The sequence below is a fragment of the Euprymna scolopes genome, chromosome 37 (genome assembly GCF_053919585.1).
Source record: "Euprymna scolopes isolate OS-2025 chromosome 37, ASM5391958v1, whole genome shotgun sequence".
Classification (NCBI taxonomy): domain Eukaryota; kingdom Metazoa; phylum Mollusca; class Cephalopoda; order Sepiida; family Sepiolidae; genus Euprymna; species Euprymna scolopes.
In genome coordinates, this window is record NC_136518.1 from 53,028,157 (window position 1) to 53,052,079 (window position 23,923).

Consider the following 23,923-nt stretch of genomic DNA (forward strand, 5'->3'; position numbering starts at 1 on the left):
ACTCAGTATGTCTGTCTGTCTGTCTGTTTCCATTTTTTTTTTCAAACTGCATCTTCTCCAAGATGCAAGGTCGCAGAGCGGCGCCAGACAGGTCAGATGATTGCATTTTTTATGAACTGTTCTTTTATGGGCTATTAGCCGGTAAAAATAGCTGCTAGGGGATCAAAATTGGCAAAATTTTAATTTAGCAGGCGTAAATAGATTAAACATATTATTTGTATGCATGCGCAAATTTATATATTAAAGTCAGTTCATTTTCAACTATTTTTTTTATCCATTTGATGATAGCTAAAACCGTAACAACTAAGGCTGGAGTATTATATGTTTTTGTTTCAATTCTAATTGATGGTACCAAAGTCATGTTTTTTAAAAAAAACTTTTTTAAATCACTACTATAAATTGGGTACAATATAATAATCAATTTAATAGTAACCTAGGGATTATTAATGCAGATAATAACAAGTGATCTCATGGGAAGGGAAAAAAATCACCTCATAAATATCCTAATATCTTTATTGATAACCACTCCTAAAGATAAATCTGGATGAATCTGAAAGTAGTCGGATGATACAGTTACATTACTAGGGCTATGACAACAGAATATTCTTTTCATTGTCATGACTCTCGAGTATATATCCGACACAGTTAGACACAACCAATCAACCGAGAACCACATCAGTCTATATAAGAGCATATAAGATATCAACAGATACACACTCATGAGTCAAAACAATGAAAAGAATATGCTGTTGTCCTAGCCCTATATATTACTTACAGATACATTACATTACAGTTAATTACAGTGACAGTTACATTAACCAGTTCTTGCCAGTAACAAACAATTCATATAATAAATACGAAATCTGCATAAATCAAAACATCATATTTAAGCATATTTTAAGCGAGTTTAAAAAAAATTCAAATCACCACCTGTGCGTTAAAAACATATAATCACTATTGTAAAAATATGTATCTTTTACGAGGAACTAGGCATGTTTTATTATAGACAACAAACCAAAAGAGTGATAAAGAAAGAAAGATATACCAAATAAATGTTACCAAAAGCAAGAGCAGTAATTATTCTACCTACTTGGATAAGTTTTTTGGTGCCATAACTTATTTTAAAGCGTTTATTAAGTTTGAAATTCAAGTAGTGCCGAGTGCTTAAGCTAAAACGACAAGATGACTGACATAAGGCTGTCTCTTTAGAGTCTCGGAAATCGCTCAAAACTTGAAAATAAAAAAAAATACTGATAGAAATCCACCCAATAAATGTCATGGTAACATTTATTGAGCAGGTTTCTACTAGTATTTTGTTTTATTTTCTATTTTTGAGCGATTATCCAGACTTCAAAGATTTGACCTTCCTGTGTCGGTCATTTTTTTCTTGTCCTCGTGTAACACGAGACATTGCTTGTTTTTTTTTGTTTTTTGTTTTTTTTACTGAATAAACACTTTAAAATAAGTTAAACCACTAAAAACTTATCCAGTTAGGTAGAAAAGTAACTTATCTTGCCTTTGATAACATCTGTTTTTTACTTGTTTTTTTTTTTTACCACTTTTTTGTTTTGTTGTCTATAGTACGAAATTGCTCAAGAAACTTACTTGTTTGACGGACATAATGGCGTAACCTTTCCAACTAAAGGCAGGGAATTCGTGTTCATTAAAGGCAAAGTGAGCTTTTCCTCCCCCCGGTTGGTAGCCATCTTCAATTTCATATTTGTGCTGATAAAGGCTGGGAAAATAATAGCCTCTTTCTGGACTAAAATGAAAAAAAAAAAAATTATATTTTAAAATTTGAACAGAGCAGGAATTTATTCAATGTTAATTGTCTCTGGCAATTAAATAAATTTCAATAACAGTGAAAATATTCTTAAATTATTTTAGTAGTAACCTCGGGCTTATTAATGCAATGTTAATAACAAGTGATCTCATGGGAGGGGAGAAAAAAATCATCACATATATATCCTAATATCTTTATTAGTAACCTCTCCTGAAGATAAATCTGGATGAATCTGAAAGATATTATTTTATTTTTTATTTTATTTTTTTTTTATTATATTTTCACCCCAAACAAGGCAAATTGCCACTTTGGTGTAGGGGGCTACTATCAGGGGCATCAACTACTGGGGTACTATGTAGGGATTTGGGCAGCAAGATGTCGGTTCACGTTACACTTGAACTTCTGCACGTCAGTACTGTTGAGGAAGCAGGGACCTGGAATGGAATTCCAAAGTCTAGCGGTTCTGGGGAAGAAACTACTGGAGTAGAAAGATCTTTTACATCTAAGGATCTCTACAGTGTGGGGGTGGGATTTAGCAGCCTGTCGGGTTTGTCGAGGGTGCTCACGTCGTGGGGGCACAAGTGATTGCAGTTCGTCAGAGCATTCACCACTAAAATACTTGTAGAACAGGCAGAGGGATGCAACATTTCGTTGATGGGACAAAGGCTGAAGCTTAGATGCCAGTTCAGGGCCTATCAGGTTTGCGACTCTCTTTTGAACCTTGTCAAGGAGCGAGAGACTAGTAGCAGATGCACCAGCCCAAATGTGACAGCAATACTCTATACATGGGCGAATGGTGGCCTTATAGAGGTACAGGATATTAAGCCACTATTGTAGTTACATTAGCCAGTTCTTGCCGCTAACAAACAATTCATTATAAATAATAAATAATACTTTAAAGTACTTGTAAAATGGGCACAGAGATACAACATTGCGGTGATGGGACAGAGGTTGAAGCTTGACCAACAGTGTGGAACCTATTAAATTTGAGAAGACTCTAATGGAATGTGTTCTGATGATATTCACAGCATTTGTACCCCCTCGACGTACATACCACCGACTCACTCGATAAGCAGCAAAATCTCACCTCATCATTGTTGAGGTCCCTAGATACCGAAAAGCTTTCTACTTTATTAGTTTCTCCACTCGGACAGCTAGACTTTGGAATTCCCTCCCTGTTTCCTGCTTCCCTGTACTGTACTACACTGCAGAAGTTTAAATGTAATGTGAACAGACATATCGTTGCTCAACTCCTCATAGTCCCCTGTTAGATACAATCTCAAACAGTAGCCGCTTATGTTTAAAGTAGCAAAAGTGTCTTGTTTGTTGTGAAAAAGAGTTAAAAAAAAATGTCTTTCAAAGATCCGAACTTGACATAATCATATCAACAGTCCATGTTGATATCCACTTCATCACTTCCATCTCTCAGAAATGACAGAAAGAAAAGTGTCACGATGAATCATATACACTAGCAGGACCTGTGGAATTTCCACAGCAACATCTTTTATATGTAATAGTCTGCTGCAGTGCTGCTGAGCATTCTGTGGACGTTCAGCGTGAATGGAGACCCCCGTGATATTATTGTGGCTCTTTTGTTAAAACCGTAAAAGTATTGCTTGTGTTATGTTGATTAATTGGATTATTATTCTCATCTTGGGTGTTAGTAGCACAACGCTTCGCAGGTTGCTGCAATCTGCGACCTTCGAATCCTTGTAATGCAAAATCAACCCTCGTTTCCTTAGTAAAGAAAAAGAAGCATGTTTTCAAGACCCGAAGAAGGTTGCAGGTTGCAGCGACCGAAACGTTGTGCTAATGACACCCAAGATGAGAATAATAGTCCGATAAATCAACATAACACAAGCATTCACATCTCATCTCAAAAGATTCAGAATTGCATGTAAAAGTATTTATCTAAGTAATCTGGTTAATGTAGTGTCAGAATATATCTGGTTATTACGGGTTTATCTCCAATATCCTTATAGGAGTCTGTGGCATATTTCCATTGTATGGACGCTGAGCGCAAACGTAAACCCCACAATGTCATTATACTATATTTAGGCAGAACAGATAATAAACTTGGATCCTAGCCAGAAGACCAAGAAAGTATATTTTAGTTTCCTGTACGACCCAAAAGTGACATCATTTTTCTTTTTTTCCTTTTTTTTTTTTTTTTTTTTTTACATTCCATCTTCAGTGATCAGGAGATCCTATTTATTTAAAAAAAAAAGGATAGAAGGTGATAACATTCTACGAACATTAAATTAACATATCTATATACTAATTCAATGTTTGTAGTATGTCATCACCTTCTAACCTCCTTTTTAAGAAATAGGATCTCCCAATTGAAGAACTTATAACCTGGAAACCGTGACACACGTACGTATGTACGTTAAAGGTACTACGATATTAATATGTAGATTATTGCTACTTACGTATCACATCTATCTCCTTCGATCCTTGGTTTACATTGGCAGCGTCCAGTTGTCTTGTCACAGTCAATGCTCACTGAACCACCAAGATTACAGGCACAAGCTGAAAGAATTAATAGTTATCTATTATATGAAGGGCATGAAGGATCGTTTTTTTTTTTTTTAATATTTAAACTAAATCATGTTCCGACGTAATTTGCGTATGCGTAGAAGCGAACTTGTCATGAGAGGACGGTTTTTGCTGACCCCTCCCTGCAGAAAACTGATGATTTTAGGGTGAAGGAATTAATATTTTTGGTCAATTTTTCGATATTTGTCGGTCGAAGGATCGAGCTTGTGAAAATCCGTGACCTATGTCGAAAGCTTTTGCGAGACATACAAACACACATACATACAAACATACATACACACATTTTCGCTTTTATATATAGAGACTAGCGGGGGGTACCCGGCGTTTCCCGGGTGTTTAGAGGTATGTGTGCTTGGGTGGAGGGGTAATCAAAACATAAGAATAAGCGAAGTAAATATTTTTAAATATTAAATATTTTATATAAAAAAATGTTAAAACTTTTAAAAAAATCGAAAAAAAAAACACAAAAAAACTAGCGTAAGGCAAACGAACGGGGTTAAATGTAAAAATCGGAGAAACAAAGATAAAAAAGAGAACAGAAAAACGAACGTTAAAACTTCTTTAAAAAATCTGGAAAAAAAAAAAAAACATAGAACGTGAAAAATGGCTTAAATAACCCTGTTTCAATATTAAACCTTTAAAACTTGAAAAAAAAAAAGAAAAAAAGACATCTCACACCACGATTCGAACCCAACCTTTAGATAATGAGGCTGCGCTCTAATGACCTGAGCTAAGAGGACGTTGACAAAATTAGGTCGGTTTTTTAATATTTAAACTAAATCATGTTCCGACGTCATTTGTGCATGCGTAGAAGCGAACTTGTCATGAGAGGAGGGTTTTTGCTGACCCCTCCCTGCAGAAAACTGATGATTTTAGGGTGAAGGAATTAATGTTTTTGGCCAATATTTTTTATATTTGTGGGGCGAAGCTTGGAACTTTAAAATGATACCTATCTGGCGAAAATCCGTGACCCGTGTTGAAAGTTTTTGCGAGACATACAAACACACATACATACATATAAACATACATACACACATTTTCGCTTTTATATATATAGATGTCGTTTTAGTTCAGTTTTTTTAGACACCCACAAAGTTGGTATAATCTTGATCAACGTTGCCCCAGATGAATAATATTATTCGTTCTCTAAGAATCAAATAGACTGAGTTTCGTCAAGGAATGGTTGTCTTTTTTTTTCAGTTTTATTATGCACTGATTTGAAAAGAAAATGTAGACTTATTCCTTGAGAGTTATATGTGTGTGTGTTAGAGAATGGATAGAGAGAGAGAGAGAGAGAGAGAGAGAGAGAGAGAGAGAGAATGTTAAGGAATAGAGAGAGGGAGAGAGAGAGGAAGAGGTGAGTTATAGTGTAGACACGTTGGCCGGAAGTAAAAGATCAGCTGATTTGATTGCGTGTGAGTCATGTGATCAGATTAGCTGAATCGTTGAGATTTGATTTGGACACAGAAGACAACGGATGACTTCCCATTGTCTCCTCCTCTTCACTGGGGGGGGGGGACGAACGCTGACGTATGTAGAAGAAGAACCCACACAGGCCGATTTCACTTCCACCTTCTGCAGGACATCTGGAGAAAGTGAAATAAAAACTATAGAACTAATTCCTTGTCTGGAGTGATTGAATCTTCATCCAAAAACAGGTATCAAGTCTCCCTCCAGGACGAGAAATTTCCAGATGGTCCAACATCGAAGAAGCAGAGGTAGGTTCTGAAAATACATGTCACTCACACACGATTCCTTTTATGATAATCAAACACACAACCCTTTATTATAGAGACAATATAACATGTGTGTGTGTGTGTCCAGCTAGAGAGGAATGAACTGTGCAGAAAAGAAAGAGAGGGAGAAGAAAACAAGAATGGGAAAGAGAGAGAGAGAGGTAGAGAGAGATAGAAGCTTTAATAGAAATATGTGAAATATTTGTCCTGGGCAACGCCAGGTAGCCCTGCCAGTTTATATATGTAACTGAATTATAGTTCACAGAGAGAATGGTATGGGCAATTAAAATATTGTTTTTTTTTTTCAACTCATGACTATTGATTAGTGATGAAACGATTCCAATACTTTTACTGACCCCAATAACAAAAGCGCCTGAAAGAACACAGCATAAAAGCAACCACCTGAATGATGAATAATATCTAAAATTTAGAAAAATAATCTATTGTATAAATCTCACCTGTCTGTTTAGGAATAGAGAGAGGGAGAGAGAGAGGAAGAGGTGAGTTATAGTGTAGACACGTTGGCCGGAAGTAAAAGATCAGCTGATTTGATTGCGTGTGAGTCATGTGATCAGATTAGCTGAATCGTTGAGATTTGATTTGGACACAGAAGACAACGGATGACTTCCCATTGTCTCCTCCTCTTCACTGGGGGGGGGGAACGCTGACGTATGTAGAAGAAGAACCCACACAGGCCGATTTCACTTCCACCTTCTGCAGGACATCTGGAGAAAGTGAAATAAAAACTATAGAACTAATTCCTTGTCTGGAGTGATTGAATCTTCATCCAAAAACAGGTATCAAGTCTCCCTCCAGGACGAGAAATTTCCAGATGGTCCAACATCGAAGAAGCAGAGGTAGGTTCTGAAAATACATGTCACTCACACACGATTCCTTTTATGATAATCAAACACACAACCCTTTATTATAGAGACAATATAACATGTGTGTGTGTGTGTCCAGCTAGAGAGGAATGAACTGTGCAGAAAAGAAAGAGAGGGAGAAGAAAACAAGAATGGGAAAGAGAGAGAGAGAGGTAGAGAGAGATAGAAGCTTTAATAGAAATATGTGAAATATTTGTCCTGGGCAACGCCAGGTAGCCCTGCCAGTTTATATATGTAACTGAATTATAGTTCACAGAGAGAATGGTATGGGCAATTAAAATATTGTTTTTTTTTTTCAACTCATGACTATTGATTAGTGATGAAACGATTCCAATACTTTTACTGACCCCAATAACAAAAGCGCCTGAAAGAACACAGCATAAAAGCAACCACCTGAATGATGAATAATATCTAAAATTTAGAAAAATAATCTATTGTATAAATCTCACCTGTCTGTTTAAATCAGTCATTCCCAACGTGGGGCGCATGCCCCACCGGTGGGGCATGGCAATATTTTGGTGGGGCATGGGCAGGACGTGCACCCTTGGGCTTACTATACCAAAGACTATAGGGCAATTTGAGAATGAGTTATTTTTTCATTACTACTACTACTACTACTACTACTATTATTATTATTATTATTATATTAACAGTGAATTGTTTCATAGTGAATCTTTGTATTAAGGGGAGCGTCCGGCCGTGTATGTGTGTGCGATATATATATATATATATATATATATGCAAGTAATAGAAGTAGTAGTTGTAGTAGTAGTTCTGCTACTACTATTACTACTACTACTGCTGCTACTAATATCGCAAAGGGGAGGCATCAGGATTTTAGAAATGCCTAGGTGGGCATGGCCCAAAATAGGTTGGGAACCACCGGTTTAAATGTATGTATGTATGTCTGCCTAAAACTTTCGACAGATGCAGCGGATTTTCACGACATCAGTATCATTTTGAAGCTCGACCCTTCGGACGACAAATATAAAAAAATTGGCCAAAAACATTCATTTTTTCGGCTTCAATGGGGCACTTTTCTACAGGGAGGAATTGTTTTGTTCGTCGATATTTTTGAAAGTCATCCCCTCTTTTCGATTGTCTAGCCTTAATTTAAACCTACGTCACTTACGGTTTGGCAGTAGAGGCAACAGCAACCACATCACGTTTTTTTTTTTTTTTGTATTCTTTTCCTCCTTCGTAGGACGGGTTCGAGCCTGCCTACTACCACTTTTTTTATTTTTGCTCAACACACATCTCCAAGCATCCGAGCAATGCCGGGCACCCAAGCTAGTCTATTATATAAAGGAGAATTATGTGTTTCTCTTCTTGTTTTTAATTTGTTCAAGTTGCAAATGGAGCATTCTCCTGGATGCTAAAAAGTCACTCATTAACTCCGATATCCCAACCGAGAGATCTTTTTAAGATTCTCACTGTCCCTTTAAGTGCAAGTACAATTGCTTGAATCTCTCTTGCACTTGGTTCACCGGGTATGCTTGCCAGGTGATTTTTGAAATTTTTTTCATGAGTCCAGTTGCTCCTATAATAACTTGAATGATAGAGATCTTCCTAAGATTCCAGTTTCTTTTCGTGTCATGTATCAGAGTTTGGTATTTCGTTATCTTTTCCCCATCAGCTTTGTTTAAGCCAGCATTTTTGGGGACACTAACTTCTACCAAGGTTGCTTCTTTCTCCTTCTTGTCCCATATCATTATGTCAGGTTTTATCGCTCGGTTTTCTAGATACGTGGCTGTAGGAATTGCATAGTCATAGTGGATGGTGTACAACTTATTTCCGACTGTTCTTTCTGGTATATGTGTATGTATGTGCGTATGTCCAGGTAGAGAGAATCGGTTGGGCAGAGGAAAAATAGGGGTTGGAGAGAGAAAGATACTGAGGTAGAAAGGTAGAAATTTTAATAGAAATAGATTACATTTTGATCCGGAACAATGCCGGGTAGCCCTGCTAATCATTAAAAATAATTTTTAAAAAAATTATTTATAATTCTTTTAATTTGTTGTGCATACTATTCTTTGTTTTATTTGGAGTATGATTCATGTGTTTTGCTTTTTACTAGTGTTGGGACGATTAATCAGAATCGGAATCGGGAATCGGAAAAATCAAAAGATCTGGAGGTATCAGAATCATAAAAATTGGTGTCTGTTTTCTGATTCCAAAACGATTTTTTCAATTGCCTTTTTTTATTTGATTTTGTTTAAAGTAAAGATCTTCTATTGCTGGTAATAATGATGAAATACTAAGTATTTATTGATTTTAAACCACCAGTGAAGCTAAAACCAATAGTGTATTTTGACGTTTAGGAAAATATCTGCACGTTGTACACATGTTTTTATGAAAATCGGGGAAAGTAACAATCTTATAGTTAAATTAAATAATTAGAGATTTATAAAGAATCAGAATCGGGAATTTAGCACGGAATTGGTAATTATATTGGAATCGGGAAAAATATTGGAATCGTCCCATCACTACTTTTTACATTGTTTATATAAAAAAAATAATGGGAAGGAACAATGTTGTTGAATACTACCTCGGCAACCGTATGGATTTCTCCGCTCAAACTTGTAGGTTCCCACAGAGCACTGACCACACTTGCGTCCAGTCACGGCAGGTTTGCACACGCACTGGCCCGTCTTTTCATTGCACATATCAATTTCGCCGATTGTACCGTCAGGATTACATTGGCAATCTACATTATAAAAAATTAAATCTACATTATAAAAAAAAAACAAAAAAAAAAAAACAACGAAAACTGAAAAAAAACAAAAAACAAAAATACGGTGACATTCAGGTTAGGAGTTTCTAACCTGGGGTGCTACCCCCCCCCTCCCCCAGGGATATGAGACGTTATTCTATGGGTTGCGAGAAAAGTTTAGATAAAAAAATGGGGTATTCACTATGTGTGTTACTTGTGTGTGCGTGCGTGCGTGCGTGCGTGCGTGTGTGTGTGTGTGTGTGTGTGTGTGTCTTTTACTTTCTTTTGCATTGTATTGTACTTTTGCTTTTGTTTTAACCCTTGGGCTATGATGGTATTTTTTCACATCACATAAAATCAAGTCTAGGGTCTTTGAAAAAGAATGTTTTTTTTTTATCAAAAAACAATACAAACATTAAAACGTGGGTTTCAAGCATGGGTTTCATTCATTGATTAATGCAGTTAAGGCAAATAAGAATTCCATACTCCTTGAAGACACCAGTGTTGCAGTTGTTTATAATAGTAAAAACTAGGTGTTAAAAAATTAACAGCCAGTGTAGCCTAAGTGTTGAATAATCAAATATCACCATCGTCATCAGCAACCCTGCCATTTAACAGCATTGGCGACCACGACTCTCTAATGCAGCTGGCTATCCAGAGCCCAAAACAGCTCATCTTTTGACAATAATCCTGTTCAATTGATCAAGTTGTTCATCAAAGTGTATCTTGGTTGACCTTGCTTTTTTGATCCTGGTATTCTACAAGTCAATACCTCTGACAGTAAATATGTCAAATAAAGGGGATTTTAAAATACTCCCCCCTCCTATTTATCTCCATTGTTGCAGTTGTTTGTAATAGAAAACTAGGTGTTAAAGAATTAACAGCCAGCATAACCTAAGGGTCAAAGGTAAAGTATTGTTTCTATTTATTTGCCTCCCCACGAGGGCAGAGTTAGACACAAGGTCGGTTTTTAATGTGGAGAAAAACCAGCTCCCTCAAAAGAGCACCCTGGATAGGAACAAAAATAAAAATGATCTCAGTGAAGATTTTTTTCCACTGACCGAGGACAGAAAAGGTGAAGTGTATTGTTATTAAGTGTATTGTTAAGTGTATTAACTGCAAGTTCTGAACGTCCTGACGTTTAGGACCTAAATGTGCAACCCTTGCTTTGTTGTCTACTTCGTACGTTTTGTTTTTACATATATATTGTTTAGAAACATGTAAATTTTCTAAAAATTTGAGTGGTTAATTAGTTTAGGAGTGAATCCTTTGCATACAAATATTCAAACATATACACATACCTAACTTTATATAGGTATAGATAGGAGACAATGATTATCAATGCAAATGGTAAGCGATAATGGAAAGATTGATGAAGAGAAAGAAAATAATAACTATAGAAACAATGGGTGAACAGTTTTCTTTTTTTTTTTCTTCAAATATAAAAAACAAGTGGATTTTCGGCAATTATTAAAAATCTCGGAGAAATAAACAAATAGAAAACGTTCATCATACGTACGGATGCATCCCAAAGGATTCTGAACATCCAAATTCCAAAATCCTGGTTTACAGGTGTCGCAGGTACGACCAATGACCCGGTCTTTACATCTACATTGACGACTGCCAGTAACACCACAACCTCCAAGTGGCTGACCATGCACCTGTACAGCTCCGGCAGGATTGCAATTGCATTCTTATGTCAGAAAAAGTAAATGGAAATAATAAATAAATATACTAGTGAGAAACTAGAAATATCAAAGTTTAAAATGTCAAGAATCTACTAAATAAGAGACTTGAAATAGTCACAAAATGTAGACACAAAATAAACTTTAGTTTGCGAATGCCACCTAGAAAAAATGTAACCCAGTTTAACAGTTAGCTGCGTTTTAACTTTTAATGAAAACCTGAAAAGGTTGATTGGTTGATGGGAGGGAATAGATATAGAGCGGTATAAATCTATGAATAGGCAATAATACTAAAGCTTAAATTTATAGAAGTAGCAACTGGTGTTAACATTAATCGCTTAGCTCTCCTAGAGAGAGAGAGAGAGAGAGAGAGAAAATTTTAAGTTTGGAAAAACCTACTAATCTTTGGATGTGAAATAGTCACAAATTGTAGATACAGAATAAACTTTGCTTAGAAATAGAATAACCTGCGTTAATAGTTAGGTGTGTCTAAACTTTAATAAAAATCTGAACAATTTGATACGCTAATAGAAATGAGTAAAGATAGAGGAGCGTAGATTTATAAATAGTCAATAAGACTTAGAAGCTTTATTTGATAGAAGCAGCAATATCCGCAAACACTATTTACTTAGCCCATTTAAAGAGATAGATTTAAATAAAATAAATATTTTATAGTAATACTCATTTATTACATCATAAATACTTACGCAATCATCTGTGTAGGAAGTGACAATGACTGACAGTCGGGATAGTCGAACCCAGTCACAAAGTCAACCTTGACTTCGTAGGCTGGTATTCTATCTCCAGGTTACCAGAAATTAACCCAGTAATTGAGGGAAATAAAGTACCCATAAATGTGAAGTCAGTGGGCATGAATAACCAACAATCAGAAAGTATTCAACGACAAGATTTTCAGCCCGTTAAAATCTCCTAGCAAAGTCATAGTCCATTGACTTAGAATTGACGGTTAAATTTGTGCTCATTTTTGCATTAAATACTAATTCCTATTAATCCTTATTCTAAAAATTATATTATTATAGTACTTAATTTCATTAAGATCGCATATTTCTCAGATTTTTTTTCAATCTGAGCTAAAAAAAACATATTCTGAAGAAAGCGTATCACGTCAAAATATTGATTTTAAACAAATAAATGTTTGTTTATTTTACAAATGCGTTGTAATTTGGCTTACAAATCTATAACATACGTATTTCAATTTTTAAATACCTAAGTTTAAATTAACGTTAATTAAAATTGGCTTTAATTCAAGACAGAAATTATTGCTTCATAAATTATGAACAAGTTAAATTATTATTATACTTTTTTTTGTAAATAGGTAAAAGAAAGGAGAAATAATGGGGAAATTAGATAAAGAAAAAGAAAACAAGGGATGAAATCTGGAAAGGAACACCAGAAAAAAAAAAATGGAACAACAAAAAAGACAAACGGAAACGAAAATAGATAAAAGGAAAAAGATAAATTAAACAATACGGAAAGACTAAATTATTATTATGTCTATTGGTAAATAGATAGAAAAAAAATGAGAAATATATGCAAAATATGGTATAGGAAATTAAAAAGAAACAGAAAAAGAAAAAGGAAAACAAAAGCAGATAAAAGGGAAAAGGAAAAAGAAACAGAATAAAAAGAGAAATAAAAAGAAACAGAAAAAGAAAGAAAAGGATAGGTAACATGAAAAGAAAACAAGAACAAAAAAGAAAAAAAGAAAATAAAAGAGAAAATGAAAAAAGGAAAAGGAAAAAAATGGAAACAAAAAGGAAAAAGAAAGAGAAAAGAAAAAAGAATAAATTAAAAGAACAAAGACAGAATAAAAAGAAAAAAAAATAGGTACTGGTCGCGGTAAGAGTTCCCTGCCGAACACCCTCAAAAAACAATAATTTCTCCCCGCGCAGCCGCAAAGGACATGTTTTAGTTGCCATAGTAACAACACTTTTTATCGACATTGTTTTACTGTTTATGAATATTGAAATAAAAGACATTACTACACATTTATTAATAATATCTCACTTTTAATCACTTTTATCGACTTTTTAAAACTTTTTTTTTACTGTTTATGTGTCAATTTTGAAATTATTCTTATATTGAATATTGAAATAAAAGACATTACTACACATTTATTAATATCTTTTTTTTTTTACTGTTTTACTGTTTGTGTCACTTTTATCGACTTTTTAAAACTTTTTTTTTACTCTTTTTAAATGACAACGTTAATGTTTATGAATATTGAAATAAAACATATTACTACACAATTATTAATATCTTTTTTTTTTTTTACTGTTTATGTGTCAATTTTGAAATTATTCTTATATTGAATATGGAAATAAAAGACATTACTACATTTATTAATAATATCTTTTTTTTTTTTTTTTTTACTGTTTTACTGTTTGTGTCACTTTTATCGACTTTTTCTTTTATGAAACTTATCGGCGGTTCTTGAAATTTACTTACCACAAAACTTGTCGGCGGTTCTTGAAATTTACTGTCCACAAAATGATGATAGAATAATAAATTTACTTATGTTTAATAAATGTTATTTTCTTTTAACGTAGTCATTTAAAACAGAAAAGAAAAAGTCGATAAAAGTGACACAAACAGTAAAACAGTAAAAAAAAAAAAAAAAAAAAGATATTAATAAATGTGTAGTAATGTCTTTTATTTCAATATTCAATATAAGAATAATTTCAAAATTGACACATAAACAGTAAAAAAAAGTTTTAAAAAGTCGATAAAAGTGATTAAAAGTGAGATATTATTAATAAATGTGTAGTAATGTCTTTTATTTCAATATTCATAAACAGTAAAACAATGTCGATAAAAAGTGTTGTTACTATGGCAACTAAAACATGTCCTTTGCGGCTGCGCGGGGAGTAATTATTGTTTTTTGAGGGTGTTCGGCAGGGAACTCTTACCGCGACCAGTACCAAAAAACAAAACGAAAAAGAAAAAAAAAGAGAAAAGCAAAGAAAATAGTACTAAAGGAATAAAAAGAAAGATGAAACAGAAGAAAACAAAAAAGAAAAAGAAAAGAAATAAGGAAAACTAGATAATAAAACAAACAAACAAAAACAAATCAGTGAAATTATTTACCTAACTGAACTCAGCACAATGAATAACCTCCCTTGATCATTAAAGCGTTGTTTAAATAACGTTTGCAGAAATCAAAAGAGTATAGAGAGGGGTACATTGGGTAGATGACAACCAATGTAAAAGTTCGAAAAAATATATCAATAGTTAGGTTTACCATCTCAGAAAGATAGATACTTAAAAAAGGGAATTTTGAAACTTGAAATTTTCATTCATTTAACTGAGTTCAGTTTAGTAGCAGCTGAAAAAGAAGAAAACTATACTAAAATAATAGTTTACTATCTAGACTAAAAACTAATAAGTGATATCTATGTGGCAAATTTTACACTACAGCCAAAAATGTTCCTCTTACTAAACCGAACTTCCGGGTTTAGTTAAAAAAAAAAAAATAAATAATAAAAAAAAAAAAATAAATAAATAATAATAATAATAATAATAATAATAATAATAATAATAAGTAATCAAATTGGTGTAAAAGGAAACAAACGTTTTGTACATATTTGTATTTTTTTAAAATACTTTTTACAAAAATAATACTTGATTATTTTTTGCATAAAATAATAAAAAAAATATTGTTTCAATTCAATGTTTTGAATTTATTTTTAGTATTATAAAAATATATTACTTTATGAAATATTTATTGATTTGTTTATGTTTTAAGAACACTAGGATAAAAAGTTGTTTTTAAATAGAATAAAACTTTTTTGCATTAATGTATTTTGTATTACTAAAATATATTACTAAAAATAAACTGTAACTAACTTAATACACGAGGATTTCATGTAAATTGTTGCTGAAGTGATTTTTTTAAACTAAAACAGGAAAACCGGTTTAGTAAACTGAACATTTTTATATGAATGCAATTTTTTATCTGACCCCGTTTGCTGCGGACTTCGAGTCGCCTGTTCTTCTGATTCACTTTTTGTAACTTTTGTTAATGACAATATTTTTTTAAGTTACCATATTTCGGGTAAAATCTCTTAAATAAGTTGCAGTGTCAAAAAATGCCAGATAGTTTGTATTTAGAAAACTAGATACTACGAAACACAATATCTTAATGGTTATTCGCTAATCTCAGTTGTGAAACAGTGAAAGAAAAAAGGGGGATTACGACCAGGAGCGTAGCTAGGTTTTGAGATCTGATCAAAGCAGCCGCCATATTTGAAAGTACAACGTTTTTAAATAACATTCAAAAACGATAACATTTAAAAAGGATATATTTTATATTTTCTTTCATAATCCACTCTGGCATCCACTAGGCTAATAAAAGGAATCAATTTAAAATGTTGAATCAAATGACACGTGATGAGTTAAAAATAAATATTGATAGAAAATAACAAAATTTAAACTTTTGGTTCAAATTAAGTCGAGGCACCTTACAATGGGCAACAACAAAAAGAACAGTCTTAACAGAGTTTTATTTGACTTCCGGCGTTTTTTTTTTTTCTGGTTAAATCATGCAGTTTTTTTTTTTTTTTTTTTTTTTTTTTTGTATTTAATAAGCTAAAGCTAAGCGGACAATTATAGTCGAGAGTGACCCGAAGACTCTGTTTTCATTAGTTGCTACACTGAGAAGAGGCACCTGAAGAATGTTGGTGGTTACATCGGCCAAAACGTTGTGGAAAAAAACAAAGATGAGAAAAGTAGCCCGAATAATCCGAATAATATAAATTTAATGTTTAAACGGTTTTTTTTTTTAATATTAATTGATCGTTGCTAAATTTAATGTTGAAAATATATTTTTAAAATATTTGTTTTAAAAAAATATATTTAAAATTAATATATATAAAAATATTTTTATATATAAATTATTTCTATTTTTTAAATATTTTTTAACATATTTTTTTTTAAATATTGGATTTTATATTTAAATTTTTTTTTTTAATTATATTTATAATTATTATATTTAAAAAATATGTTTCTTAAATATTGGATTTTTTCTTATCAAATTTTTAATTCATCATAAGCAATGAAACTGAAAATCAGAAGTGAAAAAAAAAAATCGGTGTTAATGCAAATTACATCCGTTTGTTGTATTTCTGCTATGTTTAAAAGAATAGCAACATACTAAGATATATAAAAAATATAACAATATATCTTTATTCTCGATGAGCGGTTGATGCATACACAAGAATTCGACTCCCGGGCGCAAATCATCAACCAACAATGTAAACCTTTTCGGATGTTATTATATAATCATTTGTGATCAACCGAAACGACCCTTTTTTGGTGGCACATTCACTCTAATCACACACTAAGGGCGCTCCATTCGGCCACCGTCGTTTCACTGAGTTGATGTGACTTTGATTACACCTGTGTAACCTTTTGCCGAAAATGACTTTTTAAGCATTATACTTTTAGCTTTTCTTTCTGGCAATTTCAAGTTTGTTGCTTCCTAACGCAGGTGTCTGTCAGATTTATAAGTTTTATTCGAATGAACTTTTGGTACATTTAATAATTATTTTATTGTTCTTGCAGGTGCACGTTTTTGTCAAAACGATGACCTATGTATTTAAAAAATTATCAGGTTCCTCACTTCTATTCAAATGACCATTTGGTACATTTGATAATTATTTTATTGTTCTTTTGTCAAAATAATTTATCGATATACATGGCCTACGGATTTACAAAATGTCAGGATCATAACTCCTATTCAAATAACCTTTTGGTACATTTGATAATTATTTAATTATTCTTACAGGTGCACGCTTTTGTCAAAATAATTTATCAGTACACAGGGCCTACAGATTTACAAAATGTCAGGCTCATAACTCCTATTCAAATAACCTTTTGGTACATTTAATAATTATTTTATTGTTCTTACAGGTGCAAGCTTTTGTCAAAAATGATTTCTCCGTATATAAGACCTAGATATCCAACACTTTTGGTTATTGCTCATCATTGGGGTGCTTCAAATCTATTTGATCCAAACTTTATTGCCGAGTGAACTAAATGATTCTAAAGGTTGCTAGAATGGCTCCCAACAAAGATAGCTGGCAACACGTAACTAACAAGCAATACATTAACATGTATTCATATGAAACGGACATTTCACAGATGGACATTAAGCGAGACTAGGCATTAACTTGAATTAACAAATGTTGATGCTGATATTCAGAGGATGATTAAAAACATGACAAATTCGAAATTTGTGTATGGAGCACTCTGTTTAACTCTGCATTAAAGCAATATGCTTCATTAAAAAGAATTTAGCACTTTCTGTTATCAGAATTGTAGAAAATATAAATAAATGGATAGCTTTATTTAAATAGAATATAATTTCTCACATTGCCATTAACAGTTTTATAATTAAGTAGTTAGGGCATCGGATGCCAACCACTGGGGTCCCAGTTTCAAATTTCACTATGTCTACCTCCACTGATCAGTCGTAAAGACAAGAAACACGTTTAGGCTCGCTGTTTGTTTGTATATAAACGGTTTGAGCACTATAAAAGTGGTGGATGAATGTTTGTTTAAAATATACATTTGTCGAGGTTATTTGAAGGCATCAATCCCATGGGTCGATGGGTAGAACTGCCAACGCAATGGTTCTAGATTCAATCCTCGGCTTGGGAGAGGTGCTAGTCTAATGATGAGTTGTGATACAACGAAACAGTACTGTATGTTGATGACTACAATTATATATATATTTCTGTGAAAATATGCTTTATTTCCTTATAATATATACCAATCCTTATTTAGAAGCTCAATGTAATTACAGAGCAATATAGTGAATAAATGACAAAAGTCTATATTCCAAAATTCATGATGTTGCCCATTTTACAATTTATTCCTTTAATTCAGTTGACATTTGCAATTCTTGACAGTATCTGTTTCGTAGCACAAAATCAATCACTTAATTATTATATGAATTAGTGAATCTATTTTGCCCTTAACTCATCAGAAGAAATAGCAACAATCAATCCATCAAAAGGAAATAAAGTGCGTTTTGATTAAAATCCAAAAATTGGAAGAGAAGTTGTAAATACCTTAGAATATGTTTATATTACGCCGTTTTGAAATTTAGCACATCATGAACTTAAGAATATAGACTTTTTGTCATTCATTCACTATATATATATATATATATATATATATATATATATATATATATATATATATATACTAGCAGAGAGATCCAACGTTGCTCGGGATTGAATGAGGATCAACGAATGTTTCAGCTTCCCATATTTTATTGTCGTTGAAATCCGTGGATTTTACAATTTTTTGATCAAATCGATCAATTGCCTAGTACGGCACAGTCACGTCGACACACCGATTCTCGCCAGATCACTGAAGTTAAGCAACATTGAGCCTGACCAGTACCAGATGGGTGACCAATTATTAAGGCTAGGTGCTGTATGTACCCGATGGGAAGGTTGGGCGTGGGGCCAGCACCCTCACCCCGAGAAAAAAAACTCCTCGCTACAAAAGCATCTACAAAGTTGTGGATGGCCTATGCCCTTCCAGGGTCTCAAAGCTTTGGATGGATGGATGGATGGATCAATTGCCTGCTCTAGTAGGGGACCCGCTGTGGTACACTGAGAGGAAGCTTCACGTGCCTCCCCACAGTGATTATATCATTGTTCTGCTAAACATTAGTTTAAGTTATGCACCACTTTCGTTATATGTTTGTTTCTATTGTGTATTTGTTTTGGCTATGCAGCCATTTTTTAGCATATGGTTTGACATTTTGGTTGGTTGGTTGGTTATTTTTGTTTTACGGCATATCAACTCTTTTCAGGTTATTTAATGCCGAATCCAGTGATTTTGAAGAACATTTTTTTTAATAGAATATAGATTTTTTTTCAAGTCGGTTTCTATTTAACCCATAGTTCGGACCCTAACAGGTACTACCACTCCAGGTCAGAGTGGACCTGGGAGCAAAGGCAATTAAAGGGTGGCTCTACACTTCCCAAAGCCCGCAAGCTGGGCCTCACCACTGGATATAGTTTAAGGTCAGATCAAGGACTTTGACTTTTTGGATTTCGGCTATATGTTCACCTGCAAAATGTCTGTTCAGTTAGGCAAGTACCTGCCAGCGTAATAACTATTAATCAATTGTACACATTATATTTTGTCACAGTTAAGTAAGATTGGTCAAAACAAGAATTTTATTGGTTACAGCAAATCGTGGTCTCCAGCTTAGCACATCCATCTAAACAATAACTAGCTACGCTGCTGGTTCTGGTCATGCCTTAAAGGCATCATAGTAGCATAAGATAAAGAAATAGCGAGAAAGAGAGAGGGAGATATATCTGTTATGGTAGAAAAGCACAATACTATTTTAGTTTAGTGATCTGTGTTGGACTTGAAAATTTTTTGAATATTTATTTTTTTTTTTTTAATTCTCCTGTAGCAGATGTCTCCTTGATTCCACTTTCGGTTTTTTTCTCGCTCACATGCCCCTATTCTGAATTTTTAGTTAAATTGTTAGATAATTTGCTAGAATAACTTATTAAATCAAGTAAAAAAAAAAAAAAAAAAAAAAAAAAATGAAATTTTTACTTCATTAAATAATTCGAAATAAGAAAAATCATTTCTGTTTTTATTTAATTATTTTTATTCTGCAATAATTATATCAGTTGGAAATATGCCAAGGATAAAAAAACAAAAAAAAACAAAAAAAAAACATTGTTAATGACCGTTTAATTAGAAAAAAAGTCGACTGATGGCGGCCTGCTGCTACGAATTCGGAATAGGGGAACGCGGACGAGAAAAAGCAAAAGTAGAATCAGGGAGACATCTGCTACAGGAGAACTTTTTTTATAGCAGAGAAAATGTGAAAAAAAAACAAACAAAAACAATTTTGGTGAAAAAAAAATGAAAGAAAAAAAAAAAAAACTGAGAATTGTGAACTTATACAAAGCTGAGAAAAGACACACACAGACAGAAAGAAAATGAATGAAGTTCTACAGAAAAAAAAAAGTGTTAAGAACAAAACAAAATCAAAATCCTTACGATTAGCAATCCAGCCTGTGCACAAAACAGAAAAAGACAATAAACACCAAAACTAACAAAATTACATAAATGAACAAAAACAAAACAAATCAAACAAATGATGTAGGGGAGGCCGATGATTGTTAACAAAAGAGAAATGAACGATTATGTCATATTTATTTATTCATTCAACTTTATTTGATATGTCCTAAAGAGATATATTCATCTAAAGCAACTGAGTGAACTTGGTTACAAATTCGAATACTAATAATCTGGTAAGTCGCTTTACTTAACGAGTGTTCATGGTCGAAGATGGTATACCCTTAAGCGTGAAGCTTGTGGCGTATCTTTCGATGCTATTCCCAGGTGGCTCTACCAATTAGTAATCATATTTTTGTATGGAACAAGAACCCGAATGTACTCATATCCGTGACATCACTATCCATCTCATTAACCATTATCCTAGTGTTGCTTTTAGCCCTGATAAATAGCGAATCATCTTCATAATAAAGTAAAGTTCATTTTCCTCTATCTATTTAACCATTATAGCTTTAGACCTAAAACCTTCATATGCTAATGTATAATCCGTGTTTGTAGAAAATTTAGTTTTCTTTAAAGTTTTCTGACTGTTGTTTGTTTTTTTTTTTGGTTTTTGGGGTTTTTTTCGGATCGGCAAATTCATCTAACGCTATCATTAATGATAATCCATGAAAGTGATCTCCTCTGAACACTCTCCAAAGGGATGGGGCGATTTCTATCCGGAAGTTGCGTAGCCGTCATTATTGTATTATCTACTCCTACAGTCTCCATGTCACCGGGATTGTTGTAATTAAACATGAAAGAGAGTAACAGACGAATGTTTTTAATTATATAATATATACATATATATACACACACACATGGATATATATCATAAATACATATATATATACACACATAGAATATATACATATATATATACACATTTAAAATATATACATATATACACACATATATAATATATACATATATATATACACACATAAATATGATATAGACATTTATATGCACACATATATGTAATATATATATATATACACATATATGTAATATATACATATATATACACATATATGTAATATATACATATATATACACACACATATATATGTAATATATGCATATATATACACATATATATGTAATATATACATATATATATGTAATATATACATATATATACACATATATATAATATATACATATATACACATATATATAATATATACATATATACACATATATATAATATATACATATATATAATATATACATCTATACACACACATATATATACATATATACATACATATAATATATACATATATATATACACATTTAAAATATATACATATATATACACACATAAATATAATATAGAAATTTATATGCACACATATATGTAATATATATATATACACACATATATGTAATATATACATATATATACACATATATGTAATATATACATATATATACACACACATATATGTAATATATACATATATATACACACACATATATGTAATATATACATATACACACACATATATGTAATATATACATATATATACACACATATATGTAATATATACATATATATACATATATATATGTAATATATACATATATATACATATATATATATGTAATATATACATATATATACATATATATATGTAATATATACATATATATACATATATATATGTAATATATACATATATATATATGTAATATATACATATATATACACATATATATAATATATACATATATACACATATATATAATATATACATATATACACATATCTATAATATATACATCTATACACACACATATATATACATATGTACATACATATATATAATATATACATATATATACACATATATATAATATATACATATATATACACACAAATATAATATGATGATTGCAACATCTTGTCAGATGAGTGCCACTCCCTCAGACACTTAAAGTCCATAAGCCCAAATGCCTGAGGGAGTATCTATACACAGATGATGTTACAGAGTCTTAGCTTTGTACGACAGCTAAGTCTCTCTCTCGGTTCAAAATGTTGAGATCCAGCAACAAGCAAGAGCAAGATAGCCAGCAACAAATTAAACTGCAGACCAGCTTAATGCGGGTACTGGTCTCCCGCTTTATGGTTTTTTAAATCAGAGATTTGCTTCTTTTAGAAAGGTTGCCTTCACTACGGCTTACGGGAACCCTCTCCACCCCAATACACATATACACACACAAATATAGACGGTGCTAGTTGGCCATTGACCCCGAAATATACACACATATGTAATATATACATATATATACACACATATATAATATAGACATTTATATACACACATATATGTAATATATACATACATATATATATATATGCACACATATTTGTAATATATACATATATGCACTCATATAATATATATACACACATATATATAATATATGCATATATATACACACATATATAATATGTATATACATATATATACACATATATATAATATATACATATATATACACATATATGATATATATACATACATATACACACATATAATACATACATATATATACACACATATATATGCTATATATATATATACACACACATATATATGCTATATACATATATATACACACATATATAATATATACATATATATATAAACACACATGTATAATATATACATATATATAATATATATACACATATATAATATATATATACACATATATATAATATGTACGCACATATATATATAATATATAAATATATATATACATGTATAATATATACATATATATAAACACATATATATATAAATATATATACATATATATAAATATATATATACACATATATAATATATACATATATAAACACACATATATATATAATATATAAATATATATACATATATATATAATATATAAATATATATAATATACACATATGATATATAAATATATATAACACATATAATATATAAATATGTATACATATGTATATACACATATATGCATATACATATATATTTACACATATAATATATAAATATATATACACATATAATATATAAATATATATACACATGTATATAATATATAAATATATATACACATGTATATAATATATAAATATATATACACGTGTATATAATATATAAATATATATACACGTGTATATAATATATAAATATATATACACATGTATATAATATATAAATATATATACACATGTATATAATATATAAATATATATACACATGTATATAATATATAAATATATATACACATGTATATAATATATAAATATATATACACATATATATAATATATAAATATATATACACATATATAAAATATATAAATATATATACACATATATACAATATATACATATATACAAATATATATACATATATACAATATATACATATATATACATA

At 31.5% G+C, this 23,923-nt stretch overlaps 1 protein-coding gene across 4 annotated transcripts in view; it reads right to left on the reverse strand.

The window, feature by feature from the left end:
* LOC145261195 (laminin subunit alpha-like) overlaps nucleotides 1-23,923 on the reverse strand; it is a 469,749-nt gene that overhangs the window by 276,924 nt on the left and 168,902 nt on the right. For 3 of the 4 annotated variants that reach the window (XM_080119518.1, XM_080119516.1, XM_080119519.1), the window contains exons 13-17: nucleotides 20,427-20,441; nucleotides 11,195-11,368; nucleotides 9,511-9,669; nucleotides 4,216-4,315; nucleotides 1,606-1,762 (exon numbers count right to left, since the gene is read on the reverse strand). In XM_080119518.1, the coding sequence (XP_079975644.1) occupies nucleotides 1,606-1,762; nucleotides 4,216-4,315; nucleotides 9,511-9,669; nucleotides 11,195-11,368; nucleotides 20,427-20,441 (605 nt within the window). The remainder of the gene's footprint in view (nucleotides 1-1,605; nucleotides 1,763-4,215; nucleotides 4,316-9,510; nucleotides 9,670-11,194; nucleotides 11,369-20,426; nucleotides 20,442-23,923) is intronic. The other variant, XM_080119517.1, reaches the window with a different exon arrangement.